Genomic DNA, 17,669 nt, shown 5'->3' on the forward strand with positions numbered 1-17,669 from the left:
CAAATGGTCAGACCGAGCGTATGAACCAGAATTTGGAGCAGTATTTACGCTGCTTTGTTTCTGACAATCAGGAGGAGTGGTCGAAGTTCCCTCCTTTGGCAGAGTTTGCTATAAATAATCACCGCCAGGAATCGTCTGGGGAGTCCCCGTTCTTTTGTGTTTACGGGCATCATTCTCAATTTTGTACCCTGTGTCAGGGGGGCTCTGCTGGCGTCCCGGAGGAAGACCAGCTAGGAGCACAACTGTCATCTGTCTGGAGGAGAGTGAAACAGCGCTTGCTGAGTTTGGGTGCTAGGTACAAACGTGTGGCTGACAGTAGACGGGTGCCAGGTCCGGACCTGAGTGTGAGTGACTGAGTGTGGTTGTCCGCAAAAAACATAAAACTCAAAATACCATCCCTGAAATTAGGTCCGAGGTTTATTGGTCCATTTAGGGTCGCCGCCATCATTAACCCGGTAGCCTACCGATTGGAGCTTCCTACGGTTTATAAGATACACAATGTGTTCCACAGATCGTTATTAAAAAAGGTGATGGGTTCCGTGGACGCGACGCCGACGCCATCTCCAGTTTTGGTGGATGGCAATTTGGAATTTGAAGTCTCTAAGGTGGTTGACTCTCGAGCAGTACGCAGCACATTACAGTACCTGGTACACTGGCATGGTTATGGGCCGGAGGAGAGGTCTTGAGTACCAGCCTCGGACATTCATGCGGACCGGCTGGTCAGTATGTTTCACCGCCGCCATCCGGACAAGCTGGGTCCTATAAGTCGTGAGGGCCCTGGTGTCCCTCGTAGAAGGCGGGGTACTGTCATGTCGGATGCTATTCACTCTAGGGCGTCCGACAGACAGCGGTAATTCCGCATTCGTCCACTATATGCTCAGTGGGCGTCGCCGATTATAGCTTGTGCCTCGTGCCTAGTGATTCCAGTCTGGAGTGGTGGTTTTGGAGAAGAAATATTGTTTCTGGTAGTGTATTAGCCTTTGTCATATTTCTCCTTCCTATATTTGTATTTGTTTTGCCCTCTGCACATTATAGTGTTTTCCTGTGTGTCTGCGGCGTGGTGCATTTTCAGTTTTCCCTGTCTGTGCTTTCTGTATGAATTGTGGTGTGGTCTAATCACTGGGTGGCGGGTGGAGGTTTCAGCATAGGGCTGAAACAGGAGTCAGGGTCAGGCCTGGTGGCCCAGACAAGCACACCATTAGTGTAAATTCTGGGAGAGGGACAGACAGGGTTTTCCCTAGCCTGAGGGATATCGCAGGGGCCCGGGTAACCAGCCTTAGTCTACCCAGTACCCCCGTGACAGCTAATTATTCTAGCAAATTTTACATTCAAAAAGTCAAATGGCGCTGATTGCACCTTGAGGGGTGCAGTTTTTATAATGGTGTCACTTTTGGGTATTTTCAGCCATACAGACCCCTCAAAGTGACTTCAAATGTGATGTGGTCCCAAAAAAATGGTTTTGCTAATTTTGTTGTAAAATTTGAAATCGCTGGTCAACTTTTAACCCTTATAACTTCCTAGCAAAAAACTTGTTTCCAAAATTGTGCTGATGTGAAGTAGACATGTGGGTAATGTTATTTATTAACTATTTTGTTTGACATGACTCTCTGATTAAAGTGCATAAAAATTAAAAGTTTGACAATTGTGACATTTTTGCCAAATTTCCTTTTTATTCACAGATAAACACAAGTCATATCAAAGAAATTTTACCACTAATATGAAGTACAATATGTCATGAGGCAAGAATGTCAGAATCATCAGGATCCGTTGAAGATTTCCAGAGTTATAACCTCATAAAGGGACAGTGGTCAGAATTGTAAAAATTGGCCCAGTCTGGAAGGTGAAAACAGGCTTCAACGTGGATTAAAGCTTTCATTGTGATTCTCTAAGTCAGTATGATTACTCAGATCCCAAACTTGTACAGATTTTTTTGCAATTTTAGAAGCTTAAAAAAATTCTGAACTTAGTAAAAAAAAATTGGTTTGAGTTTTTCCAAGAACTGTAATTTTTGTTTGTTTTTCTATCGATGGAGCTCTTTGAGACATTGTGTTTTTTCCTTATGAAGATAGATAGGGATAAGGTGGTTGACTCAAAGTTTAACATATTATTTTTTCCATTTTTAAAAATATTTTTTAAAAAATGTCTCAAATTTTCACTGTAATTTTAAGTCCCTGTGAATTTATTGGGAGGCTTCCACTAGGAACTCGGCCTCAAATTGTAATTTAAATTGTAGAATAAAAGAAACCAGCGGCTTTGATTAAAGACTGTCTGCTATGTCTTGAAGAGGCTTTGCCTTGGAAAACCTCAGGGGATGCACCGGCATCCTGTATATCACGTTTTTGATGCATACCCTGAAGATAATCTCTCCAAACTAGGCACTGTCCAATCAAAAACTCTTCCAAATTTGTTCCAAACAGCTTTAAGAAAAGAAGAACTCCAAACTCTCCCCTTAAAAGGAAAGTTCATTGAGGCTTCTCCTTGAAAAAAATGTCGCTCTAGAAGTCCTTAAAAAACTCAGAGTGGCTATGTTCACACGGAGTCTCTGATTTTTATGTTTTTAGAGGAAATTAAACAAAACCTTCAAGTTTTTGATGAGTTTTGCAATTTTTTTAGGAAGATTTGAAGAGTTTCCTTTTGGTTTCTGCTCCAAAACTTCATTAAAAAACATCCCCGGCTGCTTTCACGCTATTACTGTTAAGTATAAGGAACAGTCGGCTTCCCAGTGGCAACTGTCCAAATAATGAGCATGTCACTTCACTTCATAAATCCTCATGAAAAAAATGCTGTGTGCACGTGTTCTAAGGCTTTTTCTTTCTATTTTTGTAGCTGAACACTTTAAAACTGAAAAAAGTTTTTTTTGCAAATTTTTTCAGCATTTCCTCTGGAAAAAGAAGCTTATGTTTTCTTCATTTCTTTTATGGAGATGAAAAGACAATAAAAAATCTTTAAAAAAATTGGGAAATCACACAAAAAATATCCTTGTATAAAAATACTGTGAAACTGTCCAGAAAACAGACTCACTAGCTATCGTCAAGTGTAGAATTCTGCAGAGAAAAATGAGTTTCAAGGAGATTTTTCTACTGGAAAAAAATGATGTTTTTAAAACGACGGAAAAAGACGCAGTGTGAAAACAACTTAAGACCCGCTCAGACCCACCTCACCCGCTCAGCTGTCTAGCAGATCTAATGTCCATCGCATATCTTCTAAGACATAGTCGGCTCTCTGCCTCTTTCGAGGATAAATTCTAAAAAAAAATTATTTTAAAGCAGTTTTTTTTTGTATATAATAAATAATTTGATTTAGCAATATCTCGGGTAGGAATACGGCTGTCACAGTGTGACTTATTGCATGATTTATATTTAGCTACCAGTGTTGCTAGTTAATAGCGGTACTGACCGCGTTACAAGCATGCTTTATTAACAGAGTGTATTTAGCTAATTTTTTCTGGTAGATATGCGGCTGCCATAGAGCAACTTATTGTATGATTTAGATACAGCTATTAAGGTTACTGTTAACAGCGTTGCTTACCATGCTAAAAGTTTGTCCAACAATAATGCTTGTTTAAAGTTTTGATTTATTGACAAAAATTGCAAACTTTTATAATTGAATGTTCCCTGGATTTACATATTCCTTACGCTTACCTATTAATATAGAATTTTAGCGGTTTTGAGGCACTATTTTAATTGTATGTTTTGTCTGTTGGCATATATGTTAAATAAAATTGTAACTTTTTTAAAAAAAACGACAACACTCTTTGATTCAATGCGGTTTAATAACATGTTCATTGGTCAGTATGTGTATAAATATAATAATAATAATCTTTATTTTTATATAATAATAATCTTTATTTTTATATAGCGCTAACATATTCCGCAGCGCTTTACAGTTTGCACACATTATCATCGCTGTCCCCAATGGGGCTCACAATCTAAATTCCCTATCAGTCTGTCTTTGGAATGTGGGAGGAAACCGGAGTATATAAATATGGCTGTTATTAAATCTTCATTCTAAAGTGCAAAATGCTTGCCCAGCCATGAATTGTGAAAAATTTTGAGACATTTCTTGGAGTTCTATTTTTTTGCCAGAATTCTGCTGAAAACTTTTTAATAAATTGGGCCCAAATAGTGTATTTTTTAAATCTTCCTAAAAAATGAAAGATTCCTCCAAAAACGGAGGTTCTGCTCAGTTTCTTCTAAAAAAAACCTCAGCAAAGAGACTTTGCATAAACATGGAGTCTTTTTTGATGAGTTTATTTATACAGTAAAATGAACATAATCGTCATGTTTTTGAGGCGGTTTGCATTTTTCAGTAGGAATAGAAGGGTTTCCGCTTAGCTTCTACCCCAAAACCTCCTCGAAATACCCTGACAGAGGTTTCTTTGCTGAATGCTGAGTTTTTGGAGCTGAAAGCTTAATGTTTTTGAGGAGTTTTGAGGTGGAAGAGGATTTAGACAATTTTAGCATTTTCTACTCCCTATAGCCAGTGGCTATATATATATTTATACATATTTTTTATATATGACATGAATTTGCATATCAAATAAGCGTGTAGAAGGGTAAATGCAAATCTATTAATTTTTTTAATTTAATTTTTATTGAAAATTTTTAACTAATTTTCAAGAAATAGACAGGTTGAAAAAATAATTATAAATTAACAGGTTGCAGGGAAAATAAAATCAACCAGGTTTGTGATAGAGATGTAACAGGTTCTAACATTTCAGTTTCACATTGCTCCTTTTCTTTACATGACCAATGATAGAAGTGAATAAATACTAGCTGCCTACAGCCACCACTAGGGGGAGCTCACTGTTAACAAGGGCTCCCTCTAGTGGTGGCTGCAGTCCGGCACAATGTTATTGCTCAGCTCAGGCTGAGTTGAGGGAAGCAGAAAAGGGGCAGCTATGCATCACAATAATTAAATAATTATATACAATATGGTAATAAACAATTGGTGGGGAAAGCATCAGAGAAGATTTGTCCTTTGGCTCGTCTCGTCTTCCATTTTTTGAGGTCCAGTGCTAAAAGTGATGATGTTTCATAGAAGCCTTCTGAGATATTAGGACTTCCTATTAAGAGGAGAACATTGGGCAGCACGTCTTTTGCAGCAATCATGCGATAGCGATTGTGGGTCTTTTCATCTTAACCTGGTGGATGATAGTAGGAAAACAAGAGGGTACAGTGAGGAAACTGGGAAAGATGGTAACAACCCCTGAGCTGCCCACCATATTGGACATCTACTCCAAAAAAAAGGACAACTATTAGTTGGTATTGGCAGTTCCGGGTGTTCTTCACTCATCCTCTGGCCGCCAATGAAATGAATGAAATCTGTAAGTAGGTAGAGCTCCTATTTCCAGTATTCAAGTGACGTAGACTGTCATGTGGACATTCCCACCACCACAACATAACAGTGTCATCCCCATGATTATAAAGGATTGACAAAATGGAACAGTTGGATCAAGTGAGTACATGGAGAGAGGAACAGAGAAGGGTATTGAGATACATATAGATAGGTGATCGGGTGACTAAAATTCATTCTTCGAAAACTTAAGCTTGTTGTTGTTGTAGTTACCTTTCCAAGTTACAGTAGGAAGCACCAATAGGAAGTGCCAAATTCTGCCTGACATTACAGTATTTCTCAGTCTATATTAGGCACCTTTGCCAGTGAGGAGAGTTGAATGTGATATGTACCATACAATCCATCACAAGAGGAGGTGAGTAAACCACCAGACCATTAGGTATTATCCCCTCTTCTAGCCTAAACCATGAGGGGATAAAGTTGAACCCCCCCCCCCTATTTTATCCTTGACTACTAAGTAAGGAAGGATTAATTACATCATGACCACCATGAAATAAAATGTAACCCTAAAATTTTATCCTAGACTACCAAGAGAGAAAACATTACCATAGAACACCAGGGAATAAAATATCACCCACCTGTTTTACTCTAGACTACCAGCTGATAGGACATAACGCTAGAACAACATAACAAAAAATAATAAAATATAAGCTGATTATTTTATTCCACACCCCCAAATAGGGGAACATTGCTTTCAACCACTGGAAAGCAAAATATAAAACCCCAGGGAAGAGTCAGTTGAATAAAACTTCAAAATTTTACTTAGGCATCATAAACCTCTAGCTATTCCTCCATTTGTCTCCAACCAACATGTTTCGGCTAAACCTTACTCAGGGGGTGGAGGTCCAAGTGAAGGAGTTGAGCAGTACCTTGTGTGTGTATTTTACTGTAGTTGTTAAATACATGGAAAAAAATGGCTTGGGGTCCTGCCTATTTTTAGCAACCAGCCAAGAAAAAGCAGAAATCTGGGGGGTAAGAAAGAAGCTCCATATACTAGAGCAGTAGCCACTGCTTAGTTTCACGATGTACTCTGTGAGATCCAGCCGCTGTGAACTGAGGTGAAGTCAGTAAGGTTACCTCATTTCACAGGTGCTGACTCTCATGAGATCAGCATGAGAGCAGGAATCATGAGCGGTGATGTTAGTAATGGGGGCGTCTGATAGACGCCTCTTCATTACTAACCTCTGGGCTCTACAGATATTGCAGAGCTGACATGAACCCTCAAACCATTACCACGATTGTCACTGCACGAGGTCAAGCGGGAAGAGTTAAGGCTAAGTGCCAGAATTGGCACATCTAATGGATGCACCACTTATGGGGCTGTTGAGGACTGGAAATATCCTTGATCATTCAGAGCCTATTAATATCAGCCCCTATGTCATGGGGGTACTGGGTAGACTAAGGCTGATTACCCGGGCCCCTGCGATATCCCTCAGACTAGGGAAACCCTGTCTGTCCCTCTCCCAGAAGTTACACTAATGGTGTGCATGTCTGGGCCACCAGGCCTGACCCTGACTCAAGTTTCAGTCCTATGCTGAAACCACCACCCGCCACCCAGTGAAGAGACCACACACCAATCACCACAGAAAGCACAGACAGGGAAAACTGAAAAACGCACCATGCCGCAGACACACACAGGAATACACTATAATGTGCACCGGGCAAAACAAATACAAATATAGGAAGGAGGAATATGACAAAGGATTATACACCACCAGATACAATATTCCTACACCAAGACCACCACTCCAGACTGGAATCACTAGGCACGAGGCACAAGCTATAATCGGCGACGCCCAAAGTCCAGCACGACTATTTAAAGGCCGTGGGCGTGACCCAGCCTCCAACCTGATTACCAGCTATATTAACCCCGGGACACCTGGATCAAGTCTAGCCGGCGCCACTGAGCATATAGTGGACATATGTGGAATTACCGCTGTCTGTCGGACACCCTAGTATGAATAACGTCCGACATGACACCCTACCTGTCTGCTTTGTCTTAGCTGGTTTTAAAAATAGGGGGAACCCATGTCATTTTTTAGGGTCTACTCATTTTTAGTAACCAGCAAAGGCAAAGCAGAAAGCTGGGGATGATATTAATAGGCTGGGACTGTTAATTGATATTGGCCCCTTCCCAACACAATAAGACCAGTTCACAGCTGTCTGATTTCCCTTGACAGGTTTTAAAAATAGTTGGGACCCCAAATTATCTTTTTAAATTATTTATTTACTTTACACTGTCAGGCCGGGTCATGTGGTGAGCCGGCCAATCACAACCATGCCATCACTTGGCATTTGGCATAACTGTGATGGGGCCGGAAGTGCCCACAACTTTAAAACTGGCTGTGCTTCAGCCTTTCAACAAGCTTTATCAGGCTGCCAAACCTGAACAGTAAGGCTAGGTTCACATTGCGTTAGGGCAATCCGTTTAGCGCTAGCGCTAGCGGATTGCGCTAACGCAATGTTTATTTAGGGGCCGCGTTCAGGGGTCGCATTAACGTCCCCGCTCTCGCAGATCCCCGATCTGCGAGAGCGGGGAACGGACCTCGGGCGCGCCGCGGACGCTGCAAGCAGCGTCCGAGGTGCGTCACAGAAGAACGGCACATCACTAGCGCGAGCCGAAAAAGGCACGCGCTAGTGATGCGCTGCAGGTGAAATTTACATTGCTGTCAATGGGTGCGCTAACGGACCCGTTGCACGGCGTTAATTGCGACATTTTCGCCGTGCAACGCTGTCCGTTAGCGATCACCCACTAACGCAATGTGAACCTAGCCTAACACAGATATACAGTAAGAAGTCTATGTTCGGGGTTCGGTACCAGACACTAGGTGTCTGATACAAATCCTGAAGTTTACAGTTCCAGTTCGCTCATCCCTATTCATAATTTTGCCATATACCACCAAGTAACAGTACATTACTCTAGATCACCATGGAATATAATATAAATCTACCTATTTTTGTTAGACAACCTACTAAGAGGACATTCTCCCTAGACCACCAGTGGCTAAAATGTAACCCTTCTATTTGATCCTAGTATTAAGGAGACATTACATTGGACAACCAGGGAATAATATATAGCCCCCTAGATTACAAAGTAAGGAGACAAAACCCTAGAGCACAAGCAAATTAAATATTACCACCAATCTCCTATTTCTCTGGGACTATAACCCCTTCTCTCCTATTTATCTTGAACCACCAAGTAAGGGGGCATTGCACCAGCCCATCGGAGAATAAAATATAATCTAAATTCTCCTTAAAGGGATATTACAGCCACATTGTATGGTTACATTATCTTAAACCACCAGATAATACAATAAAACCCTCCTATTTTATCATACATTATCAGGAAATAAAATATTATGCCTTGATTAAAAATAAAGAAGACATTGCTCTAGACTAGTGTTGAGCATTCCGATACCGCAAGTATCGGGTATCGGCCGATACTTGCGGGTATCGGAATTCCGATACCGAGATCCGATACTTTTGTGGTATCGGGTATCGGTATCGAAACAACATTAATGTGTAAAATAAAGAATTAAAATTAAAAATAGGGATATACTCACCTCTCCGACGCAGCCTGGACCTTACCGAGGGAACCGGGAGCCTTCTTTGCTTAAAATGCGCGCGTTTCCTGCCTTCCGTGACGTCACGCAGGCGCGGACTGGGCCAGGTGGCAAAGGGGCATGTGCCCCCCGGGCCGGTCACCAAGCAGCTGATTCGGGCTGCTGGTGGCCGGCGATGTGTTCTCTATGTCCTGACAGCGGCCTCACAGTGGAGCAGACCCGCCCCCTGCCCCCTGTGTGCGGCCGGCCGGCTGCTGAGGAAGAGGGGACACTGCTGCATGTAACTGCTGGAGATCTGCATGTGGACGGCTCACACATCAGTGAGTATTCAGCGCTGTGCGGTGAGGAGATGGACGCGGCTGCTCACCTCCCGATTAGTCCAGGGCCGGTCCCTATAGTATCAGTGGCCGCTCTGCTGTTGCTCACAGATTTATTGCAGGAGTCTGAACTTTCACCCTGTCAGTGCCAGGTCATCGGCTCCAGAGTTACCAGACTGCAGGAAAGTTCAGTCTCCTGCAATAAATCTCCCTATACTGAGAGTGAGCAGAGACTGTCTGCAGAATCCAGCACTGGAGTGATCAAGCCTGAACCTGGTGACTGGACATCACATGCTGTATACATGGCCCTGTATATATATACAGTGCATGTATGTCCTGGGCCAGGTGCAGGATTGATCCATCCAGTGTATATAACATTGTATATCTGTGCCTATGGTATACCCCTATCGGGCGTAACTACAGAGGTTGCAGCGGGGCCCGGAGTGCTAAGGGGCCCCTAAGCACGCTGAGCTACAAAATGGGCCGCCGGCCCTCTAAATCCTCTGCACAGGCCATGGTGCGTGCTCTCTTGGTGAACGCGCTGACCAAGGCCGTGGCGGCCCACATGAGCACGGCCCTCGTTCTTGCTTGCGTACATGGCTGCAGCCTTTGTCAGTGAGGGAAAACATGATAGCGCACGCACCAGGCCCTGTGCAAAGGTTTGAAAAGGCCGCCACCGCGCGCAGAGATGCCTGAGCCTTACTGTGTCTGACCCTGGCCAGAACCAGTGTCAGAGAACATTGCTCTCCTCACCAATCCCCGGCCTGCATCTGCTCCACATCCTCCGCACCTCCGATGCTGGCTGGACAGTGGACCCTCCTCATCCTCCCCTATCTCAGATGAGACCCAAGATGAAAACTTTTTTATGTATATGCAGCATTTGCAGTTTGACCTGTCTAATGTATATTGACTGTTGTATATGCAATATATAAGTGATACTGCGATTATATACCGCAGTAGCAGTATCACCTATATAATGTATGTACAGCAGTCTATATACATTATATAGGTGAAACTGCGGTACATACATTATATAGGTGATACCACTGTGTGTAATATACTGCGGCCGCTGTGTATAGCCCATATAGGTCAGCCGCAGTGTATATGTGTGTGCATGTATGTGTGTGTGTGTGTGTGTGTGTGTGTGTGTGTGTGTGTGTGTGTGTGTGTGTGTGTGTGTGTATATACACTCACCGGCCACTTTATTAGGTACACCATGCTAGTAACGGGTTGGACCCCCTTTTGCCTTCAGAACTGCCTCAATTCTTCGTGGCATAGATTCAACAAGGTGCTGGAAGCATTCCTCAGAGATTTTGGTCCATATTGACATGATGGCATCACACAGTTGCCGCAGATTTGTCGGCTGCACATCCCAAAGATGCTCCATACAAGGCAGGATGGATCCATGCTTTCATGTTGTTTACGCCAAATTCTGACCCTACCATCCGAATGTCGCAGCAGAAATCGAGACTCATCAGACCAAGCAACGTTTTTCCAATCTTCTACTGTCCAATTTCGATGAGCTTGTACAAATTGTAGCCTCAGTTTCCTGTTCTTAGCTGAAAGGAGTGGTACCCGGTGTGGTCTTCTGCTGCTGTAGCCCATCTGCCTCAAAGTTCGACGCACTGTGCGTTCAGAGATGCTCTTAGGCCTACCTTGGTTGTAACGGGTGGCGATTTGAGTCACTGTTGCCTTTCTATCAGCTCGAACCAGTCTGCCCATTCTCCTCTGACCTCTGGCATCAACAAGGCATTTCTGCCCACAGAACTGCCGCTCACTGGATTTTTTTTCTTTTTCGGACCATTCTCTGTAAACCCTAGAGATGGTTGTGCGTGAAAATCCCAGTAGATCAGCAGTTTCTGAAATACTCAGACCAGCCCTTCTGGCACCAACAACCATGCCACGTTCAAAGGCACTCAAATCACCTTTCTTCCCCATACTGATGCTCGGTTTGAACTGCAGGAGATTGTCTTGACCATGTCTACATGCCTAAATGCACTGAGTTGCCGCCATGTGATTGGCTGATTAGAAATTAAGTGTTAACAAGAAGTTGGACAGGTGTACCTAATAAAGTGGCCAGTGAGTGTATATATATATATATATATATATATATATATATATATATATATATATATATATATATATATATATATATATATATATACACACACACACACATACACACACAGAGCGCCTGGCCTATATGGGCTATACATAGCGGTCGCAGTATATTGCACACAGTGGTATCACCTATATAATGTACGTACCGCAGTCGCAGTTTCACCTATATAATGTGTGAGTGAGTGTGTGTCTATGTATGTGTGTGTATATATATATGTGTGTCTATGTATGTGTGTATGTATGTGTATATATATATGTGTGTATGTATATATATATATATCTATATATTATATATATATATGTGTGTCTATGTATGTGTGTATGTATGTGTATATATATATGTGTGTATGTATATATATATATATCTATATATTATATATATATGTGTGTCTATGTATGTGTGTGTGTGCGTTCGTATGCATGTATGTGTGTCTATGTATGTATGTGTTTGTATGTATATACACATATGTGTGTGTGTGTGTGTGTGTGTGCGCACGCGTGTAATTATGTGTGTCTATGTATATATGTATATATATGTGTGTGTGTGTGTGTGTGTGTGTGTATATATATATATATATATATATATATATATATATATATATATATATATATATATTATGCACACCACTTATTTTTCGGATTATAAGACGCTCTGGATTATGAGACGCACCCCAAATAATAAAAAAAAATATTTTTTAATAAAATGGTGGTGCTTCTTATAATCCATGCGTCTTATTGCTTACTGGGAGTAGTGGGTGCAGTGAAGGGGGGTCTCAGGGTCGTTGCTGGAGGAGGCAGGAGTGGGGTGATGCTGCAGGCCAGGATGAGGGGGGCTCTGATGTGCGACGTGATGGTGTGGGGGGTCTTGTGCTGGTGCATATCCAGTGCTGCTGACGGGTGTCTCTGGGTGCCTGGCGGTTGCTGGCCGGTGCTGCGGGTGTCTCCGGTGCCCAGCAGTGCTGCGTGGGTGTCCGGCGCTGCCATTTTGCGACAGGCCAGAGCCCCGGTAATTCCACGGTTCCCTGTGTGTGTGCGGTGGACTCGAGAATATGGCCAAGAATATGGGCTAATAAAGAGTCCACTGCTTAAAGGGATTGTCTCCCACTAGGACAACCTCGTCTTAAACTGAATGTTCGGCCCCGATAAATTAATAAAGCCTATACTCACCCGCCGTGCTGCGCCGTTCTGCGCCGTTCCCACAGTGGCTGTTATGTGGTGTTATGCCACATGTTGCCTGGAACCAATCAGTGCTGGTTTCACTGTGTCTGCCTTCAGACAAACTGAACATGAAGAGGAAGTGCAGGCTGAGCTGAGACAGTGACACCAGCACTGATTGGTTCCGGGCATCACATGTCATAACACCACATCACAGCCACTGTGGGAACGGCGCGGCACAGGAGGTGAGTATAGGCTTTATTAATTTATCGGGGCCGAACATTTAGGGGTTGTCCTAGTAGTGGACAAGCCCTTAAATATTTGGTGCTGCTCCGTTATATATATATATATATATATATATATATATATATATATATATTATATATATATATAGCTTGCGTGGTGTAAATCTAAGTATCTGTGTATATACACTGCACAGTACCACTCCTCCTGTATATATACACTGCACAGTACCACTCCTCCTGCCCTGTATATATACACTGCACAGTACCACTCCTCCTGTCCTGTATATATACACTGTACAGTACCACTGCTCCTGTCCTGTGTATATACACTGCACAGTACCACTCCTCCTGTCCTGTATATATACACTGCACAGTACCACTCCTCCTGTCCTGTATATATACACTGCACAGTACCACTCCTCCTGTCCTGTATATATACACTGCACAGTACCACTCCTCCTGCCCTGTATATATACACTGCACAGTACCACTCCTCCTGTCCTGTATATATACACTGTACAGTACCACTGCTCCTGTCCTGTGTATATACACTGCACAGTACCACTCCTCCTGTCCTGTATATATACACTGCACAGTACCACTCCTCCTGTCCTGTATATATACACTGCACAGTACCACTCCTCCTGTCCTGTATATATACACTGCACAGTACCACTCCTCCTGTATATATACACTGCACAGTACCACTCCTCCTGCCCTGTATATATACACTGCACAGTACCACTCCTCCTGTCCTGTATATATACACTGTACAGTACCACTGCTCCTGTCCTGTGTATATACACTGCACAGTACCACTCCTCCTGTCCTGTATATATACACTGCACAGTACCACTCCTCCTGTCCTGTATATATACACTGCACAGTACCACTCCTCCTGTCCTGTATATATACACTGCACAGTACCACTCCTCCTGTCCTGTATATATACACTGCACAGTACCACTCCTCCTGTCCTGTATATATATACTGCACAGTACCACTCCTCCTGTATATATACACTGCACAGTACCACTCCTCCTGCCCTGTATATATACACTGCACAGTACCACTCCTCCTGTCCTGTATATATACACTGTACAGTACCACTGCTCCTGTCCTGTGTATATACACTGCACAGTACCACTCCTCCTGTCCTGTATATATACACTGCACAGTACCACTCCTCCTGTCCTGTATATATACACTGCACAGTACCACTCCTCCTGTCCTGTATATATACACTGCACAGTACCACTCCTCCTGTCCTGTATATATACACACTGCACAGTACCACTCCTCCTGTTTATATACACTGCACAGTACCACTCCTCCTGTTTATATACACTGCACAGTACCACTCCTCCTGTATATATACACTGCACAGTACCGCTCCTCCTGTCCTGTATATATACACTGCACAGTACCACTCCTCCTGCCCTGTATATATACACTGCACAGTACCACTCCTCCTGCCCTGTATATATACACTGCACAGTACCACTCCTCCTGTCCTGTATATATACACTGCACAGTACCACTCCTCCTGTCCTGTATATATACACTGCACAGTACCACTCCTCCTGTATATATACACTGCACAGTACCACTCCTCCTGTATATATACACTGCACAGTACCCTCCTCCTGTCCTGTATATATACACTGCACAGTACCACTCCTCCTGTCCTGTATATATACACTGCACAGTACCACTCCTCCTGTATATATACACTGCACAGTACCACTCCTCCTGTATATATACACTGCACAGTACCACCCCTCCTGTCCTGTATATATACACTGCACAGTACCACTCCTCCTGTTTATATACACTGCACAGTACCACTCCTCCTGTCCTGTATATATACACTGCACAGTACCACTCCTCCTGTATATACACTGCACAGTACCACTCCTCCTGTTTATATACACTGCACAGTACCACTCCTCCTGTCCTGTATATATACACTGCACAGTACCACTCCTCCTGTCCTGTATATATACACTGCACAGTACCACTCCTCCTGTATATATACACTGCACAGTACCACTCCTCCTGTATATATACACTGCACAGTACCCTCCTCCTGTCCTGTATATATACACTGCACAGTACCACTCCTCCTGTCCTGTATATATACACTGCACAGTACCACTCCTCCTGTATATATACACTGCACAGTACCACTCCTCCTGTATATATACACTGCACAGTACCACCCCTCCTGTCCTGTATATATACACTGCACAGTACCACTCCTCCTGTTTATATACACTGCACAGTACCACTCCTCCTGTCCTGTATATATACACTGCACAGTACCACTCCTCCTGTTTATATACACTGCACAGTACCCTCCTCCTGTCCTGTATATATACACTGCACAGTACCATTCCTCCTGTCCTGTATATATACACTGCACAGTACCACTCCTCCTGTATATATACACTGCACAGTACCACTCCTCCTGTGTATATATACTGCACAGTACCACTCCTCCTGTATATATACACTGCACAGTACCACTCCTCCTGTATATATACACTGCACAGTACCACTCCTCCTGTATATACACTGCACAGTACCCTCCACCTGTCCTGTATATATACACTGCACAGTACCACTCCTCCTGTCCTGTATATATACACTGCACAGTACCACTCCTCCTGTCCTGTATATATACACTGCACAGTACCACTCCTCCTGTCCTGTATATATATACTGCACAGTACCACTCCTCCTGTATATATACACTGCACAGTACCACTCCTCCTGCCCTGTATATATACACTGCACAGTACCACTCCTCCTGTCCTGTATATATACACTGTACAGTACCACTGCTCCTGTCCTGTGTATATACACTGCACAGTACCACTCCTCCTGTCCTGTATATATACACTGCACAGTACCACTCCTCCTGTCCTGTATATATACACTGCACAGTACCACTCCTCCTGTCCTGTATATATACACTGCACAGTACCACTCCTCCTGCCCTGTATATATACACTGCACAGTACCACTCCTCCTGTCCTGTATATATACACACTGCACAGTACCACTCCTCCTGTTTATATACACTGCACAGTACCACTCCTCCTGTTTATATACACTGCACAGTACCACTCCTCCTGTATATATACACTGCACAGTACCGCTCCTCCTGTCCTGTATATATACACTGCACAGTACCACTCCTCCTGCCCTGTATATATACACTGCACAGTACCACTCCTCCTGCCCTGTATATATACACTGCACAGTACCACTCCTCCTGTCCTGTATATATACACTGCACAGTACCACTCCTCCTGTCCTGTATATATACACTGCACAGTACCACTCCTCCTGTATATATACACTGCACAGTACCACTCCTCCTGTATATATACACTGCACAGTACCCTCCTCCTGTCCTGTATATATACACTGCACAGTACCACTCCTCCTGTCCTGTATATATACACTGCACAGTACCACTCCTCCTGTATATATACACTGCACAGTACCACTCCTCCTGTATATATACACTGCACAGTACCACCCCTCCTGTCCTGTATATATACACTGCACAGTACCACTCCTCCTGTTTATATACACTGCACAGTACCACTCCTCCTGTCCTGTATATATACACTGCACAGTACCACTCCTCCTGTATATACACTGCACAGTACCACTCCTCCTGTTTATATACACTGCACAGTACCACTCCTCCTGTCCTGTATATATACACTGCACAGTACCACTCCTCCTGTCCTGTATATATACACTGCACAGTACCACTCCTCCTGTATATATACACTGCACAGTACCACTCCTCCTGTATATATACACTGCACAGTACCCTCCTCCTGTCCTGTATATATACACTGCACAGTACCACTCCTCCTGTCCTGTATATATACACTGCACAGTACCACTCCTCCTGTATATATACACTGCACAGTACCACTCCTCCTGTATATATACACTGCACAGTACCACCCCTCCTGTCCTGTATATATACACTGCACAGTACCACTCCTCCTGTTTATATACACTGCACAGTACCACTCCTCCTGTCCTGTATATATACACTGCACAGTACCACTCCTCCTGTTTATATACACTGCACAGTACCCTCCTCCTGTCCTGTATATATACACTGCACAGTACCATTCCTCCTGTCCTGTATATATACACTGCACAGTACCACTCCTCCTGTATATATACACTGCACAGTACCACTCCTCCTGTGTATATATACTGCACAGTACCACTCCTCCTGTATATACACTGCACATTACCACTCCTCCTGTATATATACACTGCACAGTACCACTCCTCCTGTATATATACACTGCACAGTACCACTCCTCCTGTATATATACACTGCACAGTACCACTCCTCCTGTATATACACTGCACAGTACCCTCCACCTGTCCTGTATATATACACTGCACAGTACCACTCCTCCTGTCCTGTATATATACACTGCACAGTACCCTCCTCCTGTCCTGTATATATACACTGCACAGTACCATTCCTCCTGCCAATCCTGTTCCTGTCCTGTTCTCGGATAGGTGACATTGGTCTTTGGGAGGGTTAATATTGGTTTATTATTTTCAGGAATACTATGGGAAAATAAAATATATATATATTGGAAAACACATTTAAATGGATTATACCAAGTAATCCCCTTTCCCGAGAACTTTGTAGTTGCTGGGGTCCGACCGCTGGGACCCCCATGATCTCGAGAACCGGCGCTCTAAAGAAGCGATCAATCGTGGGCACTGTGGCGACATTCACACATAGCTCTTCAAATAACGCCTTTAAGAGGAGCGTTGAAGGGCACAACACAGTATAGGAAAATCCACTGATCGGGTGTGGGGGGAGTGTTAAGGTACCGTCACACTCAGCGACG

At 43.4% G+C, this 17,669-nt stretch overlaps 1 protein-coding gene across 2 annotated transcripts in view; it reads right to left on the reverse strand.

The window, feature by feature from the left end:
- Positions 1 to 4,234: 4,234 nt before the first annotated feature.
- Positions 4,235 to 17,669, reverse strand: part of LOC143774310 (mucin-17-like) — a 61,139-nt gene continuing 47,704 nt past the window's right edge. For both annotated transcript variants that reach the window (XM_077261759.1, XM_077261758.1), the window contains one exon: positions 4,235 to 5,143. In XM_077261759.1, the coding sequence (XP_077117874.1) occupies positions 5,108 to 5,143 (36 nt within the window). In that variant the 3' untranslated portion in view covers positions 4,235 to 5,107. The remainder of the gene's footprint in view (positions 5,144 to 17,669) is intronic.

This window comes from Ranitomeya variabilis, chromosome 5 (assembly GCF_051348905.1).
Source record: "Ranitomeya variabilis isolate aRanVar5 chromosome 5, aRanVar5.hap1, whole genome shotgun sequence".
Lineage (NCBI taxonomy): Eukaryota > Metazoa > Chordata > Amphibia > Anura > Dendrobatidae > Ranitomeya > Ranitomeya variabilis.